This window comes from Manis javanica, chromosome 5 (genome assembly GCF_040802235.1).
Source record: "Manis javanica isolate MJ-LG chromosome 5, MJ_LKY, whole genome shotgun sequence".
Classification (NCBI taxonomy): Eukaryota; Metazoa; Chordata; class Mammalia; order Pholidota; family Manidae; genus Manis; species Manis javanica.
The window spans coordinates 109,377,536-109,400,890 of NC_133160.1; the positions used below are offsets into that span (position 1 = coordinate 109,377,536).

Sequence of the window (23,355 nt, forward strand, 5' to 3'; positions counted from 1 at the left end):
ATAAGTGACTTTGGTTGTGTCAGAGATGGAGGGAGAGTGAAGGAGCAGGTTATTAAATAAGGGAACAAAGTAATTTTCACTGGGGTGATATTTGAGCAAGGACCTGAGGAAGGTGAGGGAGTGAGCCCAGAAAGAAAACTTCCCAAGGGAAGACTGTTTCTTGCAGCAGGAGCAGCTGAAACAAAGCCTAAGGAGGGGACTGTAACTGACAGGCTTCAAGCAGAGCAAGGCAGCCGGAGTACTGGAGTGGAGATCGCTGGGGAGGGCAGGAACCTGGAGATGAGGAGGACAGAGTGGAAGGAGGAGGGCAGATCGGGTGGGGTTTGTAAGTCATTGTAAGGACTTGAGTTTTTCTTCTGAGTGAAACATGGAGCCATTGGAAGGTGACATAATCTGACTTGATGAATTAAAAAGGATCATTCCAGCTGCTGTGTGAAAGCAGACTTTGGAGGTAAGGGCAAATGTGGAAACCTGGAGACCAATTCAGGGGGCTGTTCCAGTAATCTAGAAGAGAGGAGGAGGACTCCAGTAAGGAGATGGCATTGGAGATGTAAGAAGGGGCTGGATTCAAATATGTTTTAAAGGTGGAGCATATGGGATGCCTAGACAGATTAGATGTTGGTGTGAGAGAAGGACATGAGGGAGAGCTCCAAACTTTTACACCTGAGCAACTAGAAGGATGAGTTGTCATCCAGTAGAGCAGTTTTGGGCAGAAGATGAGGAATTCTGTTTTAGAAGTGTGGAGTGAAAGATGCCCATTTAATCATCTCAGCGGAAACATCAGAAGGAGTTGAAAATATAAGCCTGGGGTTCTAGAGAGAGGTCTGGTTGGAGGTACACATTTGGGAGTCATTGTATGAAATGAGGTAGTTAACCAAATTCGACATTTTCACTAGAAAATAAAGAGCGAGTTTCAGGAGGTTAGAGCAAGAAGAGAAAGAGGACCAGAGAAAAGCTGTCTTTATGGAGGAACCGAGATAATCAGGGTCTCGAAAGGAGAGCAGGACTTAGGCAAAGAGAGGGGAAGGGGAAGTAGATTACAGATAAATAGAAGGCCCAAACTGAGTAAATGTATTTGGTTGAAATGAAAATTGTGGAAGGAGAGGTTGGGAATAGAATATTTAGATGAGATTATCAAGCATCTATAAATACAAAACCAAATGAGACAAAAACACAGTTGAGTTTATCTTACAAGTCTGTGGTTCCAAAACTCCAGTACAGAGAGATGTCAGTGTTGAAATGAGAAAAAGGAAAGAAAATGGATTACATTTTTCATAATACTAGACTTATTCAATTTGAAAGAATTGTTTTATTTCTGAAATTGCTCTTTCTGCCATTCTAATTTTAAAATATCCTTTGATTGATGAAAGGGTAAGTATCATAATCTGTCGAGTCTGTCCTTCCCTCCTTCCTTCCTTATTTTTCTCTCTCCCTCCTTCTGTCTTCCTTCCCTTTCTTCTGTCCTTCCCTCCTTTCTTCCTTGAAGTGGGAGGAATACATAGTGATAAAGAAAAATTGTATCAGACAAACAAGTAAAGAAGACTTTATCCCAGTCTATTTTGGCAGGGAGAGATTGGATTCAACTCTGCTGAGACAAAGAGGTGGAGAGTTTTTAAGAGCTGGAGTGGAGGGAATTGCCGGCCACCTGTATCTGCTAATTGGCCCTTTCCAAGGAGAAGAAAGCTGTCTTCTATTTTTCTGACAGGAGATAGTGCTAAAACTGGGAGCAGGGCACACATGGAAGATAGGCTCTAATCCCTCCAGAGAGACAGGGAGGTAGGGGTGCCATCTTCTTTGATGATTATGTTTCAAAGGAATGGCTCTCAGGTTGAGAAAATCATTCCCCCTGGGATCTGCAAAACTGGAAAGAGATGTTAAAGTAGATTTATATACATTTCAAAGAGGCAGAGAAAGATTTTGCAATTATAAGTTTTATAAAGTAGATTCTCTAAAAAACCAAACCAAACCAAAAAAAAAAGGTCACAGACCTATAGCCAGGAGGGAACCTAGTTAAAGTTTAACCAATCTGAAGGAAAAGTGTAAGGTTGTCTTGGTCAATAGAATAAGTGAAGTAAGAGAAGGAATAGCTCAAGAAATGGGAAAACCTGGACACTTACCATATAAGAAGCCAAAGGAAGATGGAATTCCAATATGAAAAGCAAGCAGCATTAGGTGAAGAGAGAAAGGTCAGAGGGTGAGGGAGAAAGGTCAGAGGGGTTACAGTGACCTTGATACTTCAGGTTAATGATTCATTGTCTTGTGTGAATTTTATTATTCCGCTAATAATTACAGGATAACAAATATGATAAATCACTTTATCATATTGATAATAATCAAAGCATAATTCCTTTTTTCTCATTAGATTAGTGTTAATTATCCCATTTTATAGGTATTAGAAGTGAGACGGACGCTAATGAGATATATATCTGCTCACGTGTGCATTAGATCTTTATTCCAAATTGAGATAGGGTAATATGGTAAATACCCAGGCATTGTGTTTAAGTGATGTTCAGTCTTATAGCATATTTAGATATGATGAGATGCAGTTAGTAAGATTACTCATTATCGGATGATACTTTTGGCTTTCATGGGCATTTGAAAGCCAAACAAAACAAGGCACCATTACTTTAGCAATTGATTAATCCTTTTGGAAATCCCACAATAAAGCTTCTCTCTGTGCTCCAAGGGCATCCAGGCTTAGGCCTGCTAAGGCACTTGTGTCACTGAGCTGTAATTTCCTGTTTACTTCTGGGCCTGTCTCAGCAGCCTTGAGATGTTGACAGCAGAGCCTGTCACTTGCTCACTGCCCTCTCCCAGTGCCCTCATCACACAAGGCACGGGCTCCAAAATTAGTGGTAAGTGAATGAATGAAAGTAGCTGTGTATCTTGTTTAAAACTGAGGAAACGAAGGTTTAAATTTAAGTGATTTAAGATTAAAGCCTAAGGAGGATTTGTATTTAGGCAGTCATTTCCCTTAATCTATTTCATATCTCCTAAATGTGTCTCTGTATTAAAAAAATACAATGAAACATGACTTTTTTTTACCTGGAACTACTGCTCTTCTTCTGACTCTTTGGGATAGTAATACCAAGAACGTGTTTTCTGAGCATGTACTAAGGGATAGACACTGCTAAGCACTATACGTGGGCTAAGCACTTTATGACTTCATCTAATACACTTCAAAAGGAGGCTTTACCATTACATTAATTTTACAGAAGAGAAAACTGAGGAGTAGAGAGCCACCTTCAATCTTTAGTGCATGTTATGCAAACATAGTAGCAGGTGCTTCTTTTAATAGATGGACTCAGCCCTCAGTAGGGCACATGGCTTGATGAGTAGAACATCAGCTGATTTCAGCCCTTACTGCCCTTGAGAAAGGGGAGGCTTGGAGCCTCGTGGCTCTGGCAGTACATTACTTGCTCAGTTTCACAGTCAAGTAAATGCTAGAATTGTGAATTGAATCCAAGTCTGTTGGAATCCCCCTAGCCTGAATACTTAAACAGTCTGCCATTTTTAACTGGGTCCTAATTTGATTTATATAAGACAAAAGTTGGCAGAATTTTTCTGTAAAAGATCAGGTAGTAAATATTTCAGGCTTTGGGGGCTATACAGTTTCTATCACCCCTGCAACTCTGCCGTTATAGCTCAAAAGCAACTATAGATATTGTGTAAACAAATGGATGCAACTATGTTCAACAAAGCTGTATACAGAGAAACTTGAATTTCAGGTAACATATTCTTCTTTTGTTTTTTTTCAGCTGTATAATAATGTAAAAAAAAATTCACAGTTTGCCAGGGTCTTAACAAAGTAGTTGAGCTACTTTCATCTTTGGGCCACAGTTTGCCTAAAGCCTAATAAGGGATATTCCGCAAGAAGCCAGTACATGAAACCATCATCTATTCTATGAATATTTTTTCTTCCCTTAACTCTAAATTCATGGGAACAGAGTTGTGGAGACCCATTTCTCATTTTGCCTGTTTTGTTCTAATGTGGTTGCTGTGATTATTTTCTAGATAGATTACAACACATTATTCATGCAGTTTTGAAATTGTTGAGTGATTCCTCTTTCCCAAAGTTATTTTGCAAGAACAGTAGAGACTCTGATTTGTTTTTGTATTTCTTTGATTCTCTTAGCTAGAATTTCAATTATGTCAGTCAGAGTGAAGTTTTTGATTGTATAACTAGCTCTTAAATTGATACAGATGAAGTTCAAAAACTTAATGTGCCCAGGATGACTAGAAAATATATTGCTTCTACCTTAACATCAAGCTCAAGATTCTAGTATGTCCCCAGTTAGCCCTCAAAGAGTTTTGGCTTCACAGCCATGACTGACATCTGGGTACTGTCTCTTTAGTTCATTTGTACAACCTAGCCTTCATGGACATCTGAGAATGCTACTTGTTCAGAGCTACAGTTAGAAAGAATTGATCCAGCAAATGCCAATTGAAAGGTCATCCAACAAATGGGCATTAATATAACAGATGGGCAATTCTCTCTGTATTAAAGAGAATTACTGCTTTTCAGAAATGCATGTTTCAGAACTTTCTTCAACTACTTCCAGTGCTACCAAACACCCTGAAACTGTGTACCAAAGTTGTCTTTCTCTTGTTATTGCAAGATGTGCTAGCTCTGCCCTATTCCCCACTAGGCTTTCTTGTGTTCCCTCAAGGAGGTCCTCTCAGAACCCCAGAGCACATTAGTTCCCACTTTTCCATGTTGCTGTTGTACTTTCTTTCCCTGCATCTCACATTTGTAATGATTTGTTCAAGGTTTGTTTCCTCAGCATGGTCTTCATGCAGGCTTGTCCAACGTGGTAACTTTGGGACCTGCTTAACTGCCTTGTATCAGAGAGCAAGAGTTTCTGCTATGATACAGATCTATGTGTAATCATATCTAGTTTTAAGTGACTCTTAAGTCTGCAGTTTGTGGCATGGTATCTGCTTATAGGATTGAAGTTCATGTGTTTGCCTTTCCTTAATTTGTTTACAAAGTTATGTGAACAATGAAATTATTTCCCTTTCAAGACTGAAGTCTTTCTTGCTCTGAAATGGCTCTGGCAAATCAAAACAAAGGAACTGGGGAATCCTGAATTTGTATCCAGTTAACTGAGCTAGTGGGACTGGGGCATCCAAGGGCAGTGTTTCATTCATTTATGGCCAGGTTGGGTTGCATAACATTTTTTGCTTCCTCTGACCTGTTTTCCATCATGCTTAGCTTAGATATGATAAAGATTAGGCCTTTAGGTCTTTAGAAAATGTCAATTTTCTTTTTAATTTTACGGAAGATGAATCTTTGGAATCAGTTGAGGTGATAATACTGTCACGACAAATGCATATTTGCATCTGTATGTGCATAGTGTTTTGTCAATGTTCTTAACACAGGCATTTTTGTTACAGGAAAAAATCAAGAATTTTAACTGTCTGTCATGGCCAGCCCATCTACTTTACATTTTGGCAATACAATTTTCTGAATTTCCTGTTCATGACACATTCATAGAAGGAAAAAATTAACCATGAAACTTTCAGCAGATTCATACATATCCTCTAGTTGCATGTACTCATTTCTGAACATAGGGTTTCAATTCTAAGAAAAGGGGAAATCAAATATTGATAGAACCCTTTTGAAAATTGTGTAGCACAGACCAATGATGAGCCATTTCTGTAAGAGTGCTATGGCTAGATCCTCATTGGGAAAGGTCTGATGGGGAATGCTATAGATAAATAGTCATAGGATGAGGGTATCTTACATAAGGCCTTATGTTTGAAGTTGGGATCATGAATCTGTATATTTTACATTTCTCCCATAGAACATCACAGTTTTCTATGTATTTCTTTGACATTCTTTTCCTGGTATACTCTTGTTTGCCTATGTTTTAAAGCTCAGTGTAATCAGTCTTGTGGAGAATCAAATGATTTGTTCGTGAATGTTTAGAATTCTGTGTAGAAGGACACTCTTTTTGAGTATGTTCCTAAGTAGCTTGATGTATGCTCTGAATTATTTTCTTTGGTTTTAAGAACAGACAACTTAGATGTTTGCCTGGAAATTTCCTATAATTCTCTATTTCTCATGCACACACACACACACACACACACACACACACACACACCTTTCCTCATATAACACACTGATTTAGATGTCTAAGATACATTAATAACCAACTGTTGAGCTTATATTTTCTTTCTACCAAACTCTACATTCAGAAGTTACATGAGTACATATCGTTTTATTTCTTATATTTTAAATTAATTCTGTGTGGTAAATATCATGTAATAACATCTTCCAGTGCCTTAAGAATAGTTGAATAGTGAGTGGTAGAACTCTATGACGATAGTGTGTGTGTGTGTGTGTGTGTGTGTGTGTGTGTGTGTGTGTGTGTATTTTCTGTAGTTATTTTTGTTGTCTCATAAATGAAATGTAATGAGCAAAGATTCTAAGTAATATTTTGGTGGTGTTAGTTTTGGTTAATTTCTAACCTAACATCAGCTACTTAACTATCTGGTAACATCATTTCCTCTTACATTCAGACGCAAAATTAAAAATCAGTGGATGGATAGCTCTAATTGTTAATGTATAGTAGATTCTGAATCTCCTCCTGAAAATTTCTGAAATTAATGAATGTTTTATAGTCTATGCTGCTCTGAAAATTATGTTAAGTCATTGTAAAAATAGATTTATTAAAACTGAAAGGCTGCTAGTACTCAGTATCTCTGAAAATTGATATGTTTTTGGGGGTGTTTCCAAGTCACTATCTGGTAATCTCTTTTTCTTCTTCTGTTGTGATAATAACAGATGATGCAGGGAAATGACACACATGTCAAGATTTTTTCTGTAGCTAAACCAAGTATAATTTGCTAACACTTCTTGCCAGTAGTTTTGAAACTACCTTCTCTTCTATTTTCAGTTATTTACAAATTATTTTTCATAAAAATTATCTCTTTTTGTGCATAGGTCACTATTACATTTCAACTTTTGTTGTAACTTGTTCTAACTGAATGCTACTACCGTAGTAGCTTAAACATCAGAAAGGCTTGGAGCTTTGATTACTCCCAACATTTCCCGATATGGATTCTAGGGAATTCTAAATCTAGAGGATATTGAAAATGTTGTGAGAAAAAAATGGTACTGTGGTGGTATAAGTTAGACTTTTTTACTGCAAAGCCATTCAGAGCTTTATAAATATGTTAGTATGCATAGTGATTTTCTGAGAGAGATGTAATGGTAATATTTTTTCCACACAGAGTTTCATGTTTTGGTAACAACTGGCTTTCTTATTTTGTGGATAAGAAAAAGGAGGCCCAGACAACTTAAACAGCTTGCTGAAAATTAGACCTGTAGACTAATACCTGTAATACTATGCCATTTTAAGAGGGATACTTCTATGTTTCCCCCCACCCCACGCCTACTTCTTATCAGCTCTTGGAATGCATGTGGCTCTTGCTCGCCCCTCTGAACTTGTACTTACTTGTTTTGAATGGCAGGAAATATATCTCTGACAAGCTGCCTGTAAGTCCCCAATTCCCTCCAAAACAGTCTGTTTATTTATAGTTTTTGTCTTCCCTGAATTCTTTCCCTTAAAACACACACACACACACACACACAAAACATTATACTGGGGAGCTCAGAGAGGGGGGTTTGGGGAAGATACCTTGTTCCCTGGGAAACTTTATCTCTACACTAAACATTTGGTGCACATTCTTCTTTGTGCTTGTGACTTTTACAGTCTTATTTTCTTGGAGTTCATGATCTTAGTAAATAACTTCAGGTGCTAAGCATGGAGTATACATTGGTCAGTAGGTTGGACATAGCCCCTGCTTTCCTAGAGTTCACAATGAACAGTGGCAGGAAAGAGAAATTAAATTACAAAATCACAGTTTGCCTAAAATAAACAAACAAAAAATTGTGATAATTGCTGAAGATTAAAATAAATAACATAATGAGTTTTTTAGTAAATTGGGGCATCTTCTCACCAGAGGGAAGTGTGTTCAGCTGAGGCCTGGAGGAGGACTAGATGGTTGTGAAGGGACTGGAGGCAGAGCCCGGGCCATGTGCCTTCTGGCTGGAGGACTTGGTGCCAGGAAGTGAAAGAACCCCAGTGTGGTTCCTTTGAAGAGAGCTCTTGAGCTGCCGTGAGGTCAGATAGGTGGATGCATGAGATATCTTTGATGCCTCAATGCGTCTGTACCATTTGTCAACAAGAGCCATTGCTGTTGGTTTGCCACCTGTGTGGTGATTTTTGACATTCATCTTGTCCTATCATCTAAACATGTATATATATAAATGGACCATGCAGACCATTTGTATAACTCAAAATAGTGATTTTTTTTCTTGTATTCTTTAAAGGCATAATTTAGGACAGTCTGTAGCACTTTGGAAGATTTTATATTTATTGTAGCCTGTCTTAACACATATGAAATAGAATATAAAGTAATTTTTAGAATTTAAAGCAATATAATAGAAATCTGGTTTGACATTATTATTCTTTCTATATTATTTTCTGTTGTTTCCTTTGCTGACCACTTTGTTTTTGTCTTCTACCTCCTCTAGTCTAATGGAATTGCAGCCATCATTGCTATTCTGGTGTTACTGCTACTCTTGGGCATCGGTTTGATGTGGTGGTTTTGGCCTCTTTGCTGCAAAGTGGTGAGTAGGAAGGATGGAACTCGACTGTTTTTTATTTTTTTAATCCATGAGATGTAAAGAAAGGCCTGAAATGTGAATATGTGCCATATTGTTCAACAACAGCAAAGTCTCAGTTAGCAAATTCTAGAAAACATGCATGCCAATAAATGTTTATTATAAAAGTTCATCTAAAAACCATTTCAAAATCAGCTTTGGAGGAAGAAGAAGAGGTAGCAGGAATGAAGGGTTTTCCACTGAAGTACAAAATAATTTCACATAAATTGAATGATTTTTTTATCCTGGATTCATTGGGAGAAGTTAATAATATGTCAGGATTTTTTTTTTCAGTGTTTATTGAATCTTTCGTTACCTCTTTGAAAGATCAACTATTTCAGGACTTTCTCTGTTTGCCTCTCAGAAAAACATTTTAGCAGTAAGTCATATATAGATATTAGGGTATCTGTTAAATAGCCCATTTTGAAATTATGGGTTGATCCCAGTTTGTGTCATTTTTTTGTGTTAGAGTAAAACTTCTGAGAGAATGTGAGTTGATATTAGTTTCCCAATACTGCTTTAACAAATTGCCACACATTTGGTTTAAAGCAGCACAAATTTATTATCTAACAGTAATTTAATCAGAGATCCAAGATGGGTCTCACTGGGATAACTGGGCTAGAAGGTACAAGCTTCCTCTGTTAACGCTCTAGAAGAGAGTCTGTTCCCTTGCCTTTTCCAGCCTCTAGAGGCCACCCACATTCCTTGCCTCAGGGGCCCCTTCCTCAACCTTCAAAGCCAGCAGCATTGCATCTCTGACTACGCTTCTGTAGTCACATCTCCCTCTGAATCTGAACCTACCTGGAAAGGGCCTCCAATGTTAGGGAACCACAGAAGATTGCATCCACTTGGACCATCCAGGATAATCTCCCATTTTTAAGGTCCTTAACTTTATCACATCTGCAAAGTCCCTTTGCCATATAAGGCAACTTATTCACAGTTCCAGAGAATGAGGGCGAGGATATCGTTGTAGGGCTGTTATTCTGCCTTCAAAGGCAGAATGCTGAGTTGTAAATTTCAGCACATTTCAGGCAATCCAATTTGGATTGTTCATGTTTCATAGCAAAGCTTATCCTGAAGAAGTGCTCACATATTCTGTAGATGACAGCAGTACTTTACATACTTTACGTAATACTGGTCGACTGCTTTTTTCCCCTCTCATGTTTGCTGCCTGATTTCAGCTTCCTTGCAACTTCCGGCAGTGCTTTGTATTACTCCTGCATTTATTATTAATCGTACTTCAGTCTGTTTTCATGACATAACTTTACAAGCCTTTATATCAGAGCAGTTGCCCCATGGAGGAGGCACAGAATTAAGTTAGACAACAGTAAAGACAAGAAGCATCTTGTCTCATTGCTGAACCAATCAGTTTCCTGCCACAGCAGTTTCTGCTCAAATGGTTTCCTGTTGTAATCTTGATTATGCTAGATAGGGCTGTTTGAGGGTAGCTAGCATTCTTTAGTCTTAAATTAATAGGCAAAAAGGTGCCCTAATGTGATTTTTACTCCTTGTTTTTTTTTAAATTTAAACTTTGCATTAGTGGATTTCCTTCCTTCATTATTTTCCAATTTCATTATTATTGACCAGAAGGCTCAAAAATGTCCAAGTTTATGTTTTTTTTTAAAGCCATATATGAAAACTGAAATGGGCTTCTTCAGGAGGTTGCTAGATGTGCTCAAATACAGCTCTGGACCACCATTTGGGTATTATGGAGAAGATTCAGTCATCAGGTAGTGAGAATAGATCTGTTCCAACCCTGAGACTGTGCAGATCATGAATCCTGGAGTATATTTCTTTACTCAGGCATAGAGGGGCGCCTTTAAGGTGTGCATTCAGGATGTCAGGAGGGTTTCCTATCCTCACAAATATCATGAACGCTTACTAATTTCTGGAACTTACTTACTGGAGATAACCACCTCTATTTTACAGTTAGAGCTGTAGATTAAAGAGCAGTATGAACTTATATTTACACCTAGGTATAAACAAATAACAGCAAATGTTTCCTAAAGTAGGGATAAGAGCAGGGATAAGGTAGAAGCGACATTCTGCATTCAGCCCTTGGCAGTCTAATATGAGCCAGTCCTGTGCTGGGAAGAAGGGAGCACAAAAGTGACCATAATAGGATACAGCAACTCACATTTTTAATAGAGAAATGCAGGAATGTGAGCAGAGTGTAAATGGAGGGTCATGAGTACCCCAACAGCAACATGTGTAAAGAATAGTAAGAACACAAATAGGAGGAATTTGCCAGAGTTAGGGATTGTTTCAGAGAAACCTGACTGAGCTGATGACTCCAAACTGAGTTTTGAATAGTGGGTAAGATGTTTACAGTCGCAGTCGATGAGGGGCACTGCAGATTAAGTGTGTGTGGGATCTACAAGTGATGCTGGCAAGCTCTGGGAAGTGCCAGGCTGTGGCTCGCCCAGTGTGCGGCAGTGAAAAAAGCAGTGAAAGACGGTTTGGGATATAAGCGGGAAGGCCTCCTCCGTCTTTTCGGAAGTTTGAGTTCACCCCGGGATAATGAGAAGCCACTGGAGAGATTTGATGGGTAGGAGCCCCTGAAAGCAGCTTTGTTTGCTCTGTGGCGTGCAGAGGTCTGGGCCTGGGGGGATTAGGTCTGTATCTGACCAAGATCCACCAACAATTGAAATGGAAAGCTGGAGCATATAGTGCGCTGCAGATACGGCCGAAGCAAAGCACCTCTAACAACATTGAGGTAGCTGGAATACAAAGTAGAAGCTAAGTGAGCTAGAGAAAAACGAAGAGATAATGTGAAAGGAAGGGGCCCAGGAGATCGTGACCTTGTGGACAGAATGATCTAGAGGGTGTCGTAGTACAATTGCAGGATACTTACTGTATTTTGTTCCTTTTAGATAATGTATTTCTGCAATGCTGGAAGAAGAATGTGGTTGGCTAAATAAGTTGTAGCAGCATTAAATTATTTGGAATCAATTTAACTTTGACTATCTATTGTTACCAGTAATATTGCTTTTTAAGGGGAAATGAAATGCATTTTTTCCAGCTGGATGTTGTACAAATGTCTTCTGTTTTACTGTGTTTTAAGTACTAGCAGCAAATATTTGAATTTAATCTTTCAACTAAAACGTGACTAAGCAGCTTAAAATGTCATTTCTCAGGCACATTTGGATTATGTGAGCAATCTACCTTCTTGGGAATCATATGCTCAGGAGCTTTTATCAAGATAAAAAGCCTGGAAATAAAGCCCTGAACAGAGGCAACGATATCTGTCACATTCTTCATCCAATCATTTCATATTTTATGAAAACATGAAATGATTTAACCATTGTTCTGAGGTTAAAATTTTACAGACACCTAATCAATGACTCAGAGGTGACAAAGTTACTTACATCTTAGATGGTGGTTCTCGGGGTTTGCTTTGGTTTTTTTTTCAGCCTGTCCCCAGTAAGTGGAAGCTCTCAGAGGAGTGGCTCTCAGATCTGCGATGGTAGCAGTTCTTCCTGAGGGGAAAGGGCAGGGTGGGGGAGGCATCTTCAGGGCTCAGTGCAGTTTGGAAAAGCCCCCTGTGATAGGCTGAATAGCAGTCCCTAAAGATATCCAGGTCTTAGTTCTTGGAAACTGAATATGATCTTATATGGCAAAAGGGACTTTAAGATATGATTAAATTTAGGATATTGAAATAGGGAGATTCTCCATGATGACCTAGGTGAGCTCTAAATGCAATCATAAGCATCCTCCCCCCATAAAAGGGAGACAGAGGTAAATAAGGCTACTGAAGGATGTCGGACAGTGTGACCATGGAGGCAGAGACTGCAGTGCTGCTGCTCTTAGCCAGGAAATGCTGGTTCCTTTGAATCCTGTGTATTTTAATTTAGCTTAAGTATCTGGGGAGGGATCCATGGGTCTACCAGATTGCCAAAGAAGGACATAGAATTAGAAAGATTAAGGAAAAACCCCACAATAGAAAATCTGGCTACTCATGATGCTTTTAATATGAGACTATTTAAAAATTTTTAAATCTTTCAGTTCATTTTAATGAGTATTTTCAAAGACAAAAGAGAGAGACAGTACAATTTTAAATGTTGCAGAATAGTATCCTCTGTGTGCCTGGGCTTTCCATGATAAATAGAAATTTAAACCAATGATATTTGGAGAACTTTATCTAGTAATAATCATAATAAGAGATCCCTTATGCAAAGCTAAAATTTTTAGGCACTACCATTAGTGAATTATAGAGTATGTTGAGTTTGCAAACTATTCCAGAAGGGGAAGAGTTCTAATTTTTGTGTGAAGTTATTTCTTACCATCTGTTTAAGAGCCTCTATCCTGCTCACTGAATATCTTCATATCTGCTTTTCTTTAACAAAGACATCAACAGCAGTCTTCCTTTTTCCTTAAATTAAAAACAGGGTAGGAGAGGTTAAAAAAAATATCGTGTATTAAATCATCTTTGAGATATCAGAAAATATAGATGTTTTCATCATTATTTAGCTTATAAGATGTGTTGATTTTATGGCAGATTTGTTTTACTATCAGGATGGTAGAAATAACATTCCTTTAGTGGCATCATTTGGAATAACCAGACACTCTGAAGAATTACAGATGTAAGGCTAATGAGGTGGCAAACAAAGGATTTCTGGATTGTTGTCAAGTAGAGTGTGTTATACAGCTGCAAAAAAATATCTGAATATGCTGGAAATGATAAATGTTCACTTTGCTCTAGTGTCCTTGGCTAAAGTTCTCCATCCTCAAGAGAAAATTGTAAGCTCATTTTTCCTTGGTGCATTTAAGACATTACATGAAGATCTCATAAATCTTAATTTAAAAAACCATTTAAAAAAGTTATCTTTGTAAAGCTTAATTTGCTTATAAGTAAGTTGAGCTTTCGTGATGAGGATATATCTAACTGGAACTCTATGGAATCATTTTCTTAGCCAGTAACAGCTGTGCTGTTCTTTCTAAATAGTAATAATGCTTCTATACTGCACTTGTTTTTTATTGTTGAGGAGGTCTCTTGGTACCTTTATTGAGTTACTTTGAGAGCAGCCTGATTTTTTTTTTGAATGCACAATAAAACAGAAGTAATTTAAATTTTAATATGCCTTCCTTGCACCATTAATTAAAATGATTTATGTTTGGTTGCCTCCTTGAAATAGAGTGCGGTGTTAGTACTTATTGCTTCCATGGTGATGTTTTGCAACAGAAACATCATTTACAAAACAGGGTATCACACTCTTCCTGGTCTTCATTTATTTGCTTTGACAGCAGCACCTTTACTTAACTTCTGGTAGAAAACACTCTCATATTGTTCTTCTCAAGTCCCCATTTGGCATTTCAAATTATATTTATTGTCCAGATCTCCCACCAGTTATTTATCTGTTCGAATTGAGAATCTTTGATTATCGGTAAGTATGTCAAGGAGGAAAGGAAAGGGAAGATGAGATACCCCAGACCATATTTTTACTGTAGATGTTGAAAGAATCTTAAGTTTGTGAGATTCGGAAGAGGACTTCCCAAATACTAATGTAAGAGAACTTTGTGTTTATGCAGTTTGAGGAAAGGCACTACACTTGCTCTCTGATCTTATCAAAAAGGAAAGGGAGACCGGGAGGAAGAATCACATGCATTTTAAACAAATTTTTGTAAACACTGAGAGTGAGGTCTCTATTGTCTGTGGGATTATAGGCACTTAGATGACATTGCTGATAAATTTTTGTCACTGGCTAGAATCAGTTCTGAAACACTTGGTCTGCAGTCATGTACAATTTCTTTTTTTTTTTTTTTTTGTAATCCAAGGCAGTTCACTGTTGACAGTTCTTTTCACTCCTCTCTGAATATCAGAACATATGATCACATCAAGCTGGCTGCAAGCTCCAGTGCTGACATTTTCTTGCGCAAAGAATGCCCACATCACTCGAACGTTTGAAAAGTGTTAATGAGCAGATCAAAAGGACTGTTGCCTGAAGCAACTAACTTTTTTTTTTTTATAAGAAATCGGCTCTCCTCCAAACTAAGATCTTCATTCTAGCAGCTAAGTAGATGAGATGTAATCCTCCCTGATGATGATAATAACAAATGAAAAAAAAATTGGAGAAGAATCAAACTCTACATATGGTTCATGAAGTGGTGGAAGTGTTTTCCAGAATCTCCAATACAGGCTGAGGGATGCTAAGTGGGAAAAATCCTGGCGACCAGGCAATATTATGCCTTTTTAAATCTGCAAATTCTCATAAAATATGGTGCAGATGAACACATCCTCTTCGGAAATAAATGTGTTCTTGCACTATTTAGTACAAGAATGGGATTCTCACGAATGTTATTTTTAATGTATTTAGACTCACAGTAAGGTTTCCTTTCCCCCTGCAGTAGTTTTGCTGAAATGTAGGGATATCAGTTAGACACAGATTTTTGCCTTTTTTCACTTCTGAGCCAAATAGCTTTAGACGATTTTCACCCTCCTTTGTCACTTTATGAGGCTGTGTGTAGAGTGGAGAGAGGGTACATTTTGAAACATCATACAAAGAAACACTTTACATTCTGGTCCAACATTTCTAGGTCAGTGACATTGGGCATATTAATTAACATGTTATGTCTCTAAAAATGGGAGTGTTAAACTCTATCTTTTAGAGTTACTATAAGGTTTAAATTACACTATATGCATCCATCCATATATTCTAACAAGAGCCTCCTTCTCCTTATAGTGTGGATAAGTATAGTAACTGCACAGGGTTATTATGAAAATAAGAAAATTACAGAGTGTGTGGCATATGGCATACCAAAAGAGGATGCTTTATTGTTAACTGTTAATAGTAATAAGAGCACAGAGATGAGACTTAGCTCTGGATCAGGGTCTGGAGTTGCTGTTATTTGTTATGGCGCTGATTGTGTCCCTTCATTTACTGGATCAAACTTTGATTTTTGGTAGTTTTAAGGACTTTGTTTTCATTGCCAGCAGTGTAGAAAACATAATTGCCAGGATTTTAATATCAATTTAATTTTATAATAAGTCATACATTTAGCCATACATAAGATTAATTACACATTATTGGAAAAACAAACCCTAATGTTCTTTTTTTTTAAATTTATTTATTGTTTTTTTAATTTTGTTATCATTAATCTACAATTACATGAGGAACATTGTTTACTAGACACCCCCCTTCACCATGTTCCCCCCACATACACCATTAGTCACTGTCCATCAGCGTAGTAAGATGCTCCCCCCTTCACAAAGTCCCCCCGACATACCCCTTCACAGTCACTGTCCATCTGCATAGTAAGATGCTGTAAAATCACTACTTGTCTTCTCTGTGTTGCACAGCCCTCACCGTGCCCCCCACGCACTATACATGCTAATCGTAATTCCCTCTTTGTTTTTCCCTGCCCTTATCCCTCCCTTCCCACCCATCCTCCCCAGTCCCTTTCTTTTTGGTAACTGTTAGTCCATTCTTGGGTTCTGTGATTCTGCTGCTGTTTTGTTCCTTCAGTTTTCCTTTGTTCTTATACTCCACATATGAGTGAAATCATTTGGTACTTGTCTTTCTCCACCTGGCTTATTTCACTGAGCATAATACCCTCTAGCTCCATCCATGTTGTTGCGAATGGTAGGATCTGTTTTTATCTTATGGCTGAGTAATATTCCATTGTGTATATGTACCAAATCTTCTTTATCCATTCATCTACTGATGGACACTTAGGTTGCTTCCATTTCTTAGCTATTGTAAATAGTGCAGCGATAAACATAGGGGTGCATCTGTCTTTTTCAAACTGGAGTGCTGCATTCTTAGGTTAAATTCCTAGAAGTGGGATTCCTGGGTCAAATGGTATTTCTATTTTGAGCTTTTTGAGGAACCTCCATGCTGCTTTCCACAATGGGTGAACTAATTTACATTCCCACCAGCAGTGTAGGAGGGCTCCCCTTTCTCCACAATCTCACCAACATTTGTTGTTGTTTGTCTTTTGGATGGTGGTGATCCTTACTGGTATGAGGTGATATCTCATTGTGGTTTTAATTTGTATTTCTCTGATGACTAGCGATGTGGAGCATCTTATCATGTGTCTGCTGGCCATCTGAATTTCTTCTTTGGAGAACTGTCTGTTCAGCTCATCTGCCCATTTTTTAATTGGATTATTCACTTTTTGTTGGTTGAGGTGTGTGAGCTCTTTATATATTTTGGATGTCAACCCTTTATCAGATCTGTCATTTACAAATATATTCTCCCATACTGTAGGGTACCTTTTTGTTCTGTTGATGGTGTCTTTTGCTGTACAGAAGCTTTTCAGCTTGATATAGTCCCACTTGTTCTTTTTTGCTTTTATTTCCCTTCCCCAGGGAGATATGTTCATGAAGAAGTTGGTCATGTTTACGTTCAAGAGATTTTTGCCAATGTTTTTTTCTAAGAGTTTTATGGTTTCATGACTTACATTCAGGTTGATCCATTTCAAATTTACTTTTGTGTATGGGGTTAGACAATGATCCAGTTTCATTCTCTTACATGTAGCTGTCCAGTTTTGCCAACACTGGCTGTTGAAGAGGCTGTCATTTCCCCATTGTATGTCCACGGCTCCTTTATTGTATATTAATTGGCCATATATGTTTGGGTTAATGTCTGGAGTCTCTATTCTGTTCCACTGGTCTGTGGCTCTGTTCTTCTGCCAGTACCAAATTGTCTTGATTACTGTGGCTTTGTAGTAGAGCTTGAAGTTGGGGAGTGAGATCCACCCCACTTTATTCTTCCTTCTCAGGATTGCTTTGGCTATTTGGGGTCTTTGGCAGTTCCATATGAATTTTTGAACTATTTGTTCCAGTTCGTTGAAGAATGCTGTTGGTAATTTGATAGCGATAGCATCAAATCTGTATATTGCTTTGGGCAGGATGGCCATTTTGATGATATTAATTCTTCCTAGCCAGGAGCATGGGGTGAGTTTCCATTTGTTAGTGACCACTTTAATTTCTATTAAGAGTGTCTTGTAGTTTTCAGGGTATAGGTCTTTCACTTCCTTGGTTAGGTTTATTCCTAGGTATTTTATTCTTTTTGATGCCATTGTGAATAGAATTGTTTTCCTGATTTCTCTTTCTATTAGTTCATTGTTACTGTATAAGAAAGCCTCAGATTTCTGTGTATTAATTTTGTATCCTGCAACTTTGCTGTATTCCAACATTAGTTCTAGTAGTTTGAGAATGGAGTCTTTAGGGTTTTTTATGTACAATATCATGTCTTCTGCAAATAGTGACAGTTTGACTTCTTCTTTACCAATCTGGATTCCTTGTATTTCTTTGTTTTGTCTAATTGCCATGGCTAGGACCCCCAGTACTATGTTAAGTAACAGTGGGGAGAGTGGGCATCCCTGTCTTGTTCCTGATCTCAGAGGAAAAGCTTTCAGCTTCTCACTGTTCAGTATGATGTTAGCTGTGTGTTTTTCATATATGGCCTTTATTATGTTGAGGTACTTCCCCTCTATACCCATTTTGTTGAGAGTTTTTATCATGAATGGATGTTAAATTTTGTCAAATGCTTTTTCAGCATCCATGGAGATGATCATCTGGTTTTTGTCCTTCTTTTTGTTTATGTAGTGGCTGATGTTGATGGATTTTTGAATGTTGTACCATCCTTGCATCCCTGTGACGAATCCCAGTTGATCATGGTGTATGATCCTCTTGATGTTTTTTAGAATTCAGTTTGCTAACATTTTTTGAGTATTTGTGCATGTATGTTTATCAGGGATATTGGTCTGTAATTTTCTTTTTTGTGGGGTGTTTGCCTGGTTTTGGTATTAGAGTGATGCTTTTTTCATAGAATGAATTTGGAAGTATTCCCTCCTCTTCTATTTTCTGGAAAACTTTAAGGAGAATGGGTATTATGTCTTCTCTGTATGTCTGATAACATTCAGTGGTGAATCCATCTGGACCGGGGCTTTTGTTCTTGGCTAGTTTTTCAGTTACCGATTTAATTTCGTTGCTGGTAATTTGTCTGTTTCCATTTTCTGTTTCTTCCTTGGTCAGTCTTGGAAGGTTGTATTTTTCCAGAAAGTTGTCCATTTCTTCTAGGTTATTCAGCTTGTTAGCATATAGATTTTCATAGTACTTTCTAATAATTCTTTGTATTTCTGTGGTGACTGTAGTGATTTTTCCTTTCTCATTTCTGATTCTGTTGATGTGTGTACATTGTCTTTTTCTTTTAATAAGTCTGGCTAGGGGGCTTATCTATTTTGTTTATTTTCTCAAAGAACCATCTCTTGGTTTCATTGATTTTTTCTATTGTTTTATTCTTCTCAGTTTTATTTGTTTCTTCTCTGATCTTTATTATGTCCCTCCTTCTGCTGACCTTAGGCCTCATTTGTTCTTTTTTTTCCAATTTTGGTAATTGTGTCTTTAGACTATTGATTTGGGATTGATCTTCCTTCTTTAAATATGCCTGGATTGCTATATACTTTCCTCTTAAAACTGCTTTCGCGGTGTCCCACAGAAGTTGGGGCTTTGTGTTTTTGTTGTCATTTGTTTCCATATAATGCTTGATCTCTATTTTGATTTGTTCATTGATCCATTGATTATTTAGGAGCATGTTGTTAAGCCCCCATATGTGTGTGAGCCTTTTGCTTTCTTCGTGCAATTTATTTCTAGTTTTATGCCTTTGTGGTCTGAGAAGTTGCTTGGTAGAATTTCAATCTTTTTGAATTTACTGAGACTCTTTTTGTGGCTTAGAATGTGGTCTATTTTGGAGAATGTCCCATGTGCACATGAGAAGAATGTGTATCCTGTTGCTTTTGGATGTAGAGTTCTGTAGATGTCTGTTAGGTCCATCTGTTCTAGTGTGTTGTTCAGTGCCTCTGTGTCCTTACTTATTTTCTGTCTGGTGGATCTGTCCTTTGGAGTGAGTGGTGTGTTGAAGTCTCCTAAAATAAATGCATTGCATTCTATTTCCTCCTTTAATTCTGTTAGTATTTGTTTCACATATGTTGGTGCTCCTGTATTGGGCCCATATATATTTATAATGGTTATATCCTCTTGTTGGATTGACCCCTTTATCATTATGTAATGTTCTTCTTTATCTCTTGTTACTTTCCTTATTTTGAAGTCTATTTTATCTGATACTAGTACTGCAACAGCTGCTTTTTTCTCCCTGTTGTTTGCATGAAATATATTTTTCCATCCCTTGACTTTTACTCTGTGCATGTGTTTGGGTTTGAGGTGAGTCTCTTGTAAGCAGCATATAGAAGGTTCTTGCTTTTTTATCCATTCTATTATCTGTGTCTTTTGATTGGTGCATTCAGTCCATTTACTTTTAGGGTGATTATTGAAAGATATGTACTTATTGCCATTGCAGGCTTCAGGTTCTCAGTTACCAAAGGCTCAAGGTTAGCTTCTTTACTATCTTACTGTCTAAATTAATTTGCTTATTGAGCTATTATAAACACAGTCGGATGATTCTTTATTTCTCTCCCTTCTTATTCCTCCTCCTCCATTCTTTATATGTTAGGTGTTCTATTTTGTGCTCTTTTGTGTTTCCTTTGACTGCTTTCCTGAGTAGTTGATTTTATTTTATGCCTTTACTTAGTATTTTATTGTTCTGCTTTCTTTACTGTGATTTTATTTTTTCTGGTGACATCTATTAGGCCTTAGGAGTGCTTCCACTTAAAGCAGTCCCTCAAAAATACCCTGTAGAGGTGGTTTGTGGGAGGCTAATTCTCTCAACTTTTGCTTGTCTGGGAATTGTTTAATCCCTCCATATTTAAATGATGATCATGCTGGATACAGTATTCTTAGTTCACAGCTCTTGTGTTTCATTGCATTAAATATATCATGCCATTCTCTTCTGGCCTGTAAGGTTTATGTTGAGAAGTCTGATGATAACCTGATGGATTTTCCTTTGTGGGTGACCTTTTTTCTCTCTCTGGCTGCCTTTAATACTCTGTCTTTGTCCTTGATCTTTGCTATTTTGATTCTTATGTGTCTTGGTGTTGTCCTTCTTGGGTCCCTTGTGTTGGGAGTTCTGTGTGCTTCCATGGTTTGAACGACTATTTCCTCCCCCAGTTTGGGAAACTTTTCAGCAATTATTTCTTCAAATACACTTTCTATCCCTTTTTCTCTCTCTTCTTCTTCTGGTACCCCTATAATGCAAATATTTTTCCGTTTGGATTGGTCACACAGTTCTCTTAATATTCTTTCATTCCTGGAGATCCTTTTATCTCTCTCTGCCTCAGCTTCTCTGTATTCCTGTTCTCCGATTTCTATTCCATTAATGGTCTCTTACATCTCATCCATTCTGCTTTTAAGTTCTTCCAGAGATTGTTTTATTTCTGTATTCTCCCTCCTTAGCTCTTGCATATTTCTCTGCAAGTCCATCAGCCAGGCCACGGCTTTATTTTGAATTCTTTTTCAGGAAGGTTGGTTAAGTCTATCTCCCCTGGTTCCCTCTCAGGGGAGGATGTCTGTGTGATTCTGGTCTGGATCAAATTCTTCTGCCTTTTCATGGTGAAAAAGGTAGTCATAGGCAGTTGGCACATGTGTCAGCTGGTAGAACAAAGTCTCTTCCTGCTTGCTCCTCGCCTTCCTCTCCTGGGAGAACAGAGACCCCTAGCAGCTTGTGCTGGGCCGCTGTGTGCAGACGGCATCTCTGATTCTTGCCCAGACCTGCTGTGGAGGAAGCTCTGCGTGGCTGCTGTTGGTGTGGCCAGTCTCAGGCTGCTGCTCTGCTATGGGGGGCTGCACCAGAGGGGGAACGGGCGGGAGACTGTTTATCACCATGAGGGGCCTCAGAGCTGTGCTGCCGCCCAGGGGATTAGGGTGCCCGGAGTTCCCGGGATTCCTAGCTGCTAGGCTGATTGTGCCGGGATGCTTCCGTCTAGCTGTGAGGCTCCTGTCGCTTTAAGACTTTCAAATAGCACTCGCTTTTCTTTTGCTCCAGGGGCGCTGGCTGTGGGAACCCACTCACAGGTTTTACTGTTCCATTTCCTTAGTATCCAGCACACCATGCACTGTGTGTCTACATTCCTGGTGCAGATGACTTGGGCTGGGTGTTTAGCAGTCCTGGGCTCCCTCCCCCTCCCCGCTCCGACTCCTCTCCACCTGGCGGGAGCTAGGGTGAGGGGCGCTCAGGTCCTGCTGGGCTGGGGCTTGCATCTTACTGCCTTCATGAGGTGCTGGGTTCTCGCAGATGTAGATGTAGCCTGGCTGTTGTCCTGAGTCTTCTGGTCTCTCTTTTAAGAATAGTTGTATTTGTTGTATTTTAAAAAATATATATGGTTTTGGGAGGAGATTTCCACTGCCCTACTCATGCCGCCATCTTGGCTCCACCCCCTTGTGTTCTTTTCTGGAATAAGATGAACACAAATGCATATAGACATGTGGCCTACTTAATTATAGAAAAGGCATAGAAGCAAAAGACCTGGTAGAAATAGTGTGATATGGTTTTTTTTTAACATTCTATTAGAATTTTCATGTTGGAAAGGACCTACAATTAATCAAATTTATCTCCCAGATGAAGAAACTTAGGATGGTCTCACAGCTTCCCATCTGCCATCAGGTCATTCGTTCTCTGATTTTATTGGTTGAAAGAGAAATTTGATGCTTCCTATTCTTTGGAAATAGCATTGTTTTAGTTTCATGGATATTTATCGCTGCCTGTTTGACATTTTTTTTCCTCAGTTTTTTTCTTGTAAATTTAGAGATTGGCTATGAGCCTTTGTGAACATTTTCAGCAAGTTTCTTCAGGTTGTTTTCAATCATATTTTTAGTATCTGCTATTTACAGAGTGTTTTATTAGGTACTGGTGATATTATAAAGAAGGAGAAATGGTTATTGGCTTGGGAAATTTATACTCTTAAGGAGTAATTGAAAAATTCCAAAATAAACATATAAAGCCAAGCTAATGGAGCATGATTGGTTCAGCTGAGCAGGAATATATATGTTTAGAAGCTTTCAAGCTTCTAGATAAAGCAATAGAAAGTTGGTGAAACAGTCTGTGAAGTCTACATGGAACTTAACATGGAAACTGTCATTTTCTTTGGGGGAAGCAAAGGCATCTTTAGTCTGCCTGTCATAGAGATACTTACCAAGGGGTGCTTGTAGTTGGGATGTTAGAGCAGAGGCATTTGAACAATGATAACAGAAGAGCTGCCCCATGTAAATATATTGAAAACATGTTAATGTCAGTTTTCTAGGTTGTGGCTTTTGATACCTGATAAAGGGTCTTCAGTAAAGAGAAAGAATGCAAAGATGTCTCCCATCGTGTTGTGAGTTTGTCAGCAGTGGTCATATGAGGATTTTAGATTGAAACTCAGTTTGCCCATATCAATGCTGAAACTAGATGGTGTGCAGGATAATGAGTGTGAAAAGTATGACATAAAAAAAAAGAGAGTCATGGACACAGATGTCCAGTACATCCTGGACGATACAGTATAGCATCCTCAGAGGAAAATGAAAATGAGTTCAGATACATTAAACTTGGTGGATGAAGTGTGCCCTTGGTCTTTTTCTAGTGAGAGATCTCTAGAGAACAATTTGTGGTGATTTGAAAAACTAAGAGTAGGAGCATGATTGTAAGGTTCTTCCAATAAAATGCAGTAATTCATTGATTTCAGCAAAATTCAGTAATTCATTGGTTCATTGTGGTCATTGGAACCATTATTTTGACCAAAGAAATGATCAATTAAGCTTCTGTATAGGTTGGAATGAGGAATGGGTTAGAGATAGAAAAACAAGCTGG

General features: G+C 38.3%; 1 protein-coding gene across 4 annotated transcripts in view; it reads left to right on the forward strand.

The window, feature by feature from the left end:
* The window catches only part of ANTXR2 (ANTXR cell adhesion molecule 2), a 135,429-nt gene that overhangs the window by 51,373 nt on the left and 60,701 nt on the right, over positions 1 to 23,355 (forward strand). For all 4 annotated transcript variants that reach the window (XR_012131702.1, XR_012131703.1, XR_012131704.1 and 1 more), the window contains exon 12: positions 8,546 to 8,641. Coding sequence is in view for 1 of the 4 variants with exons in the window: in XM_037014855.2 (XP_036870750.2) it covers positions 8,546 to 8,641 (96 nt within the window). In the remaining 3 variants the exon portion in view is untranslated. The remainder of the gene's footprint in view (positions 1 to 8,545; positions 8,642 to 23,355) is intronic.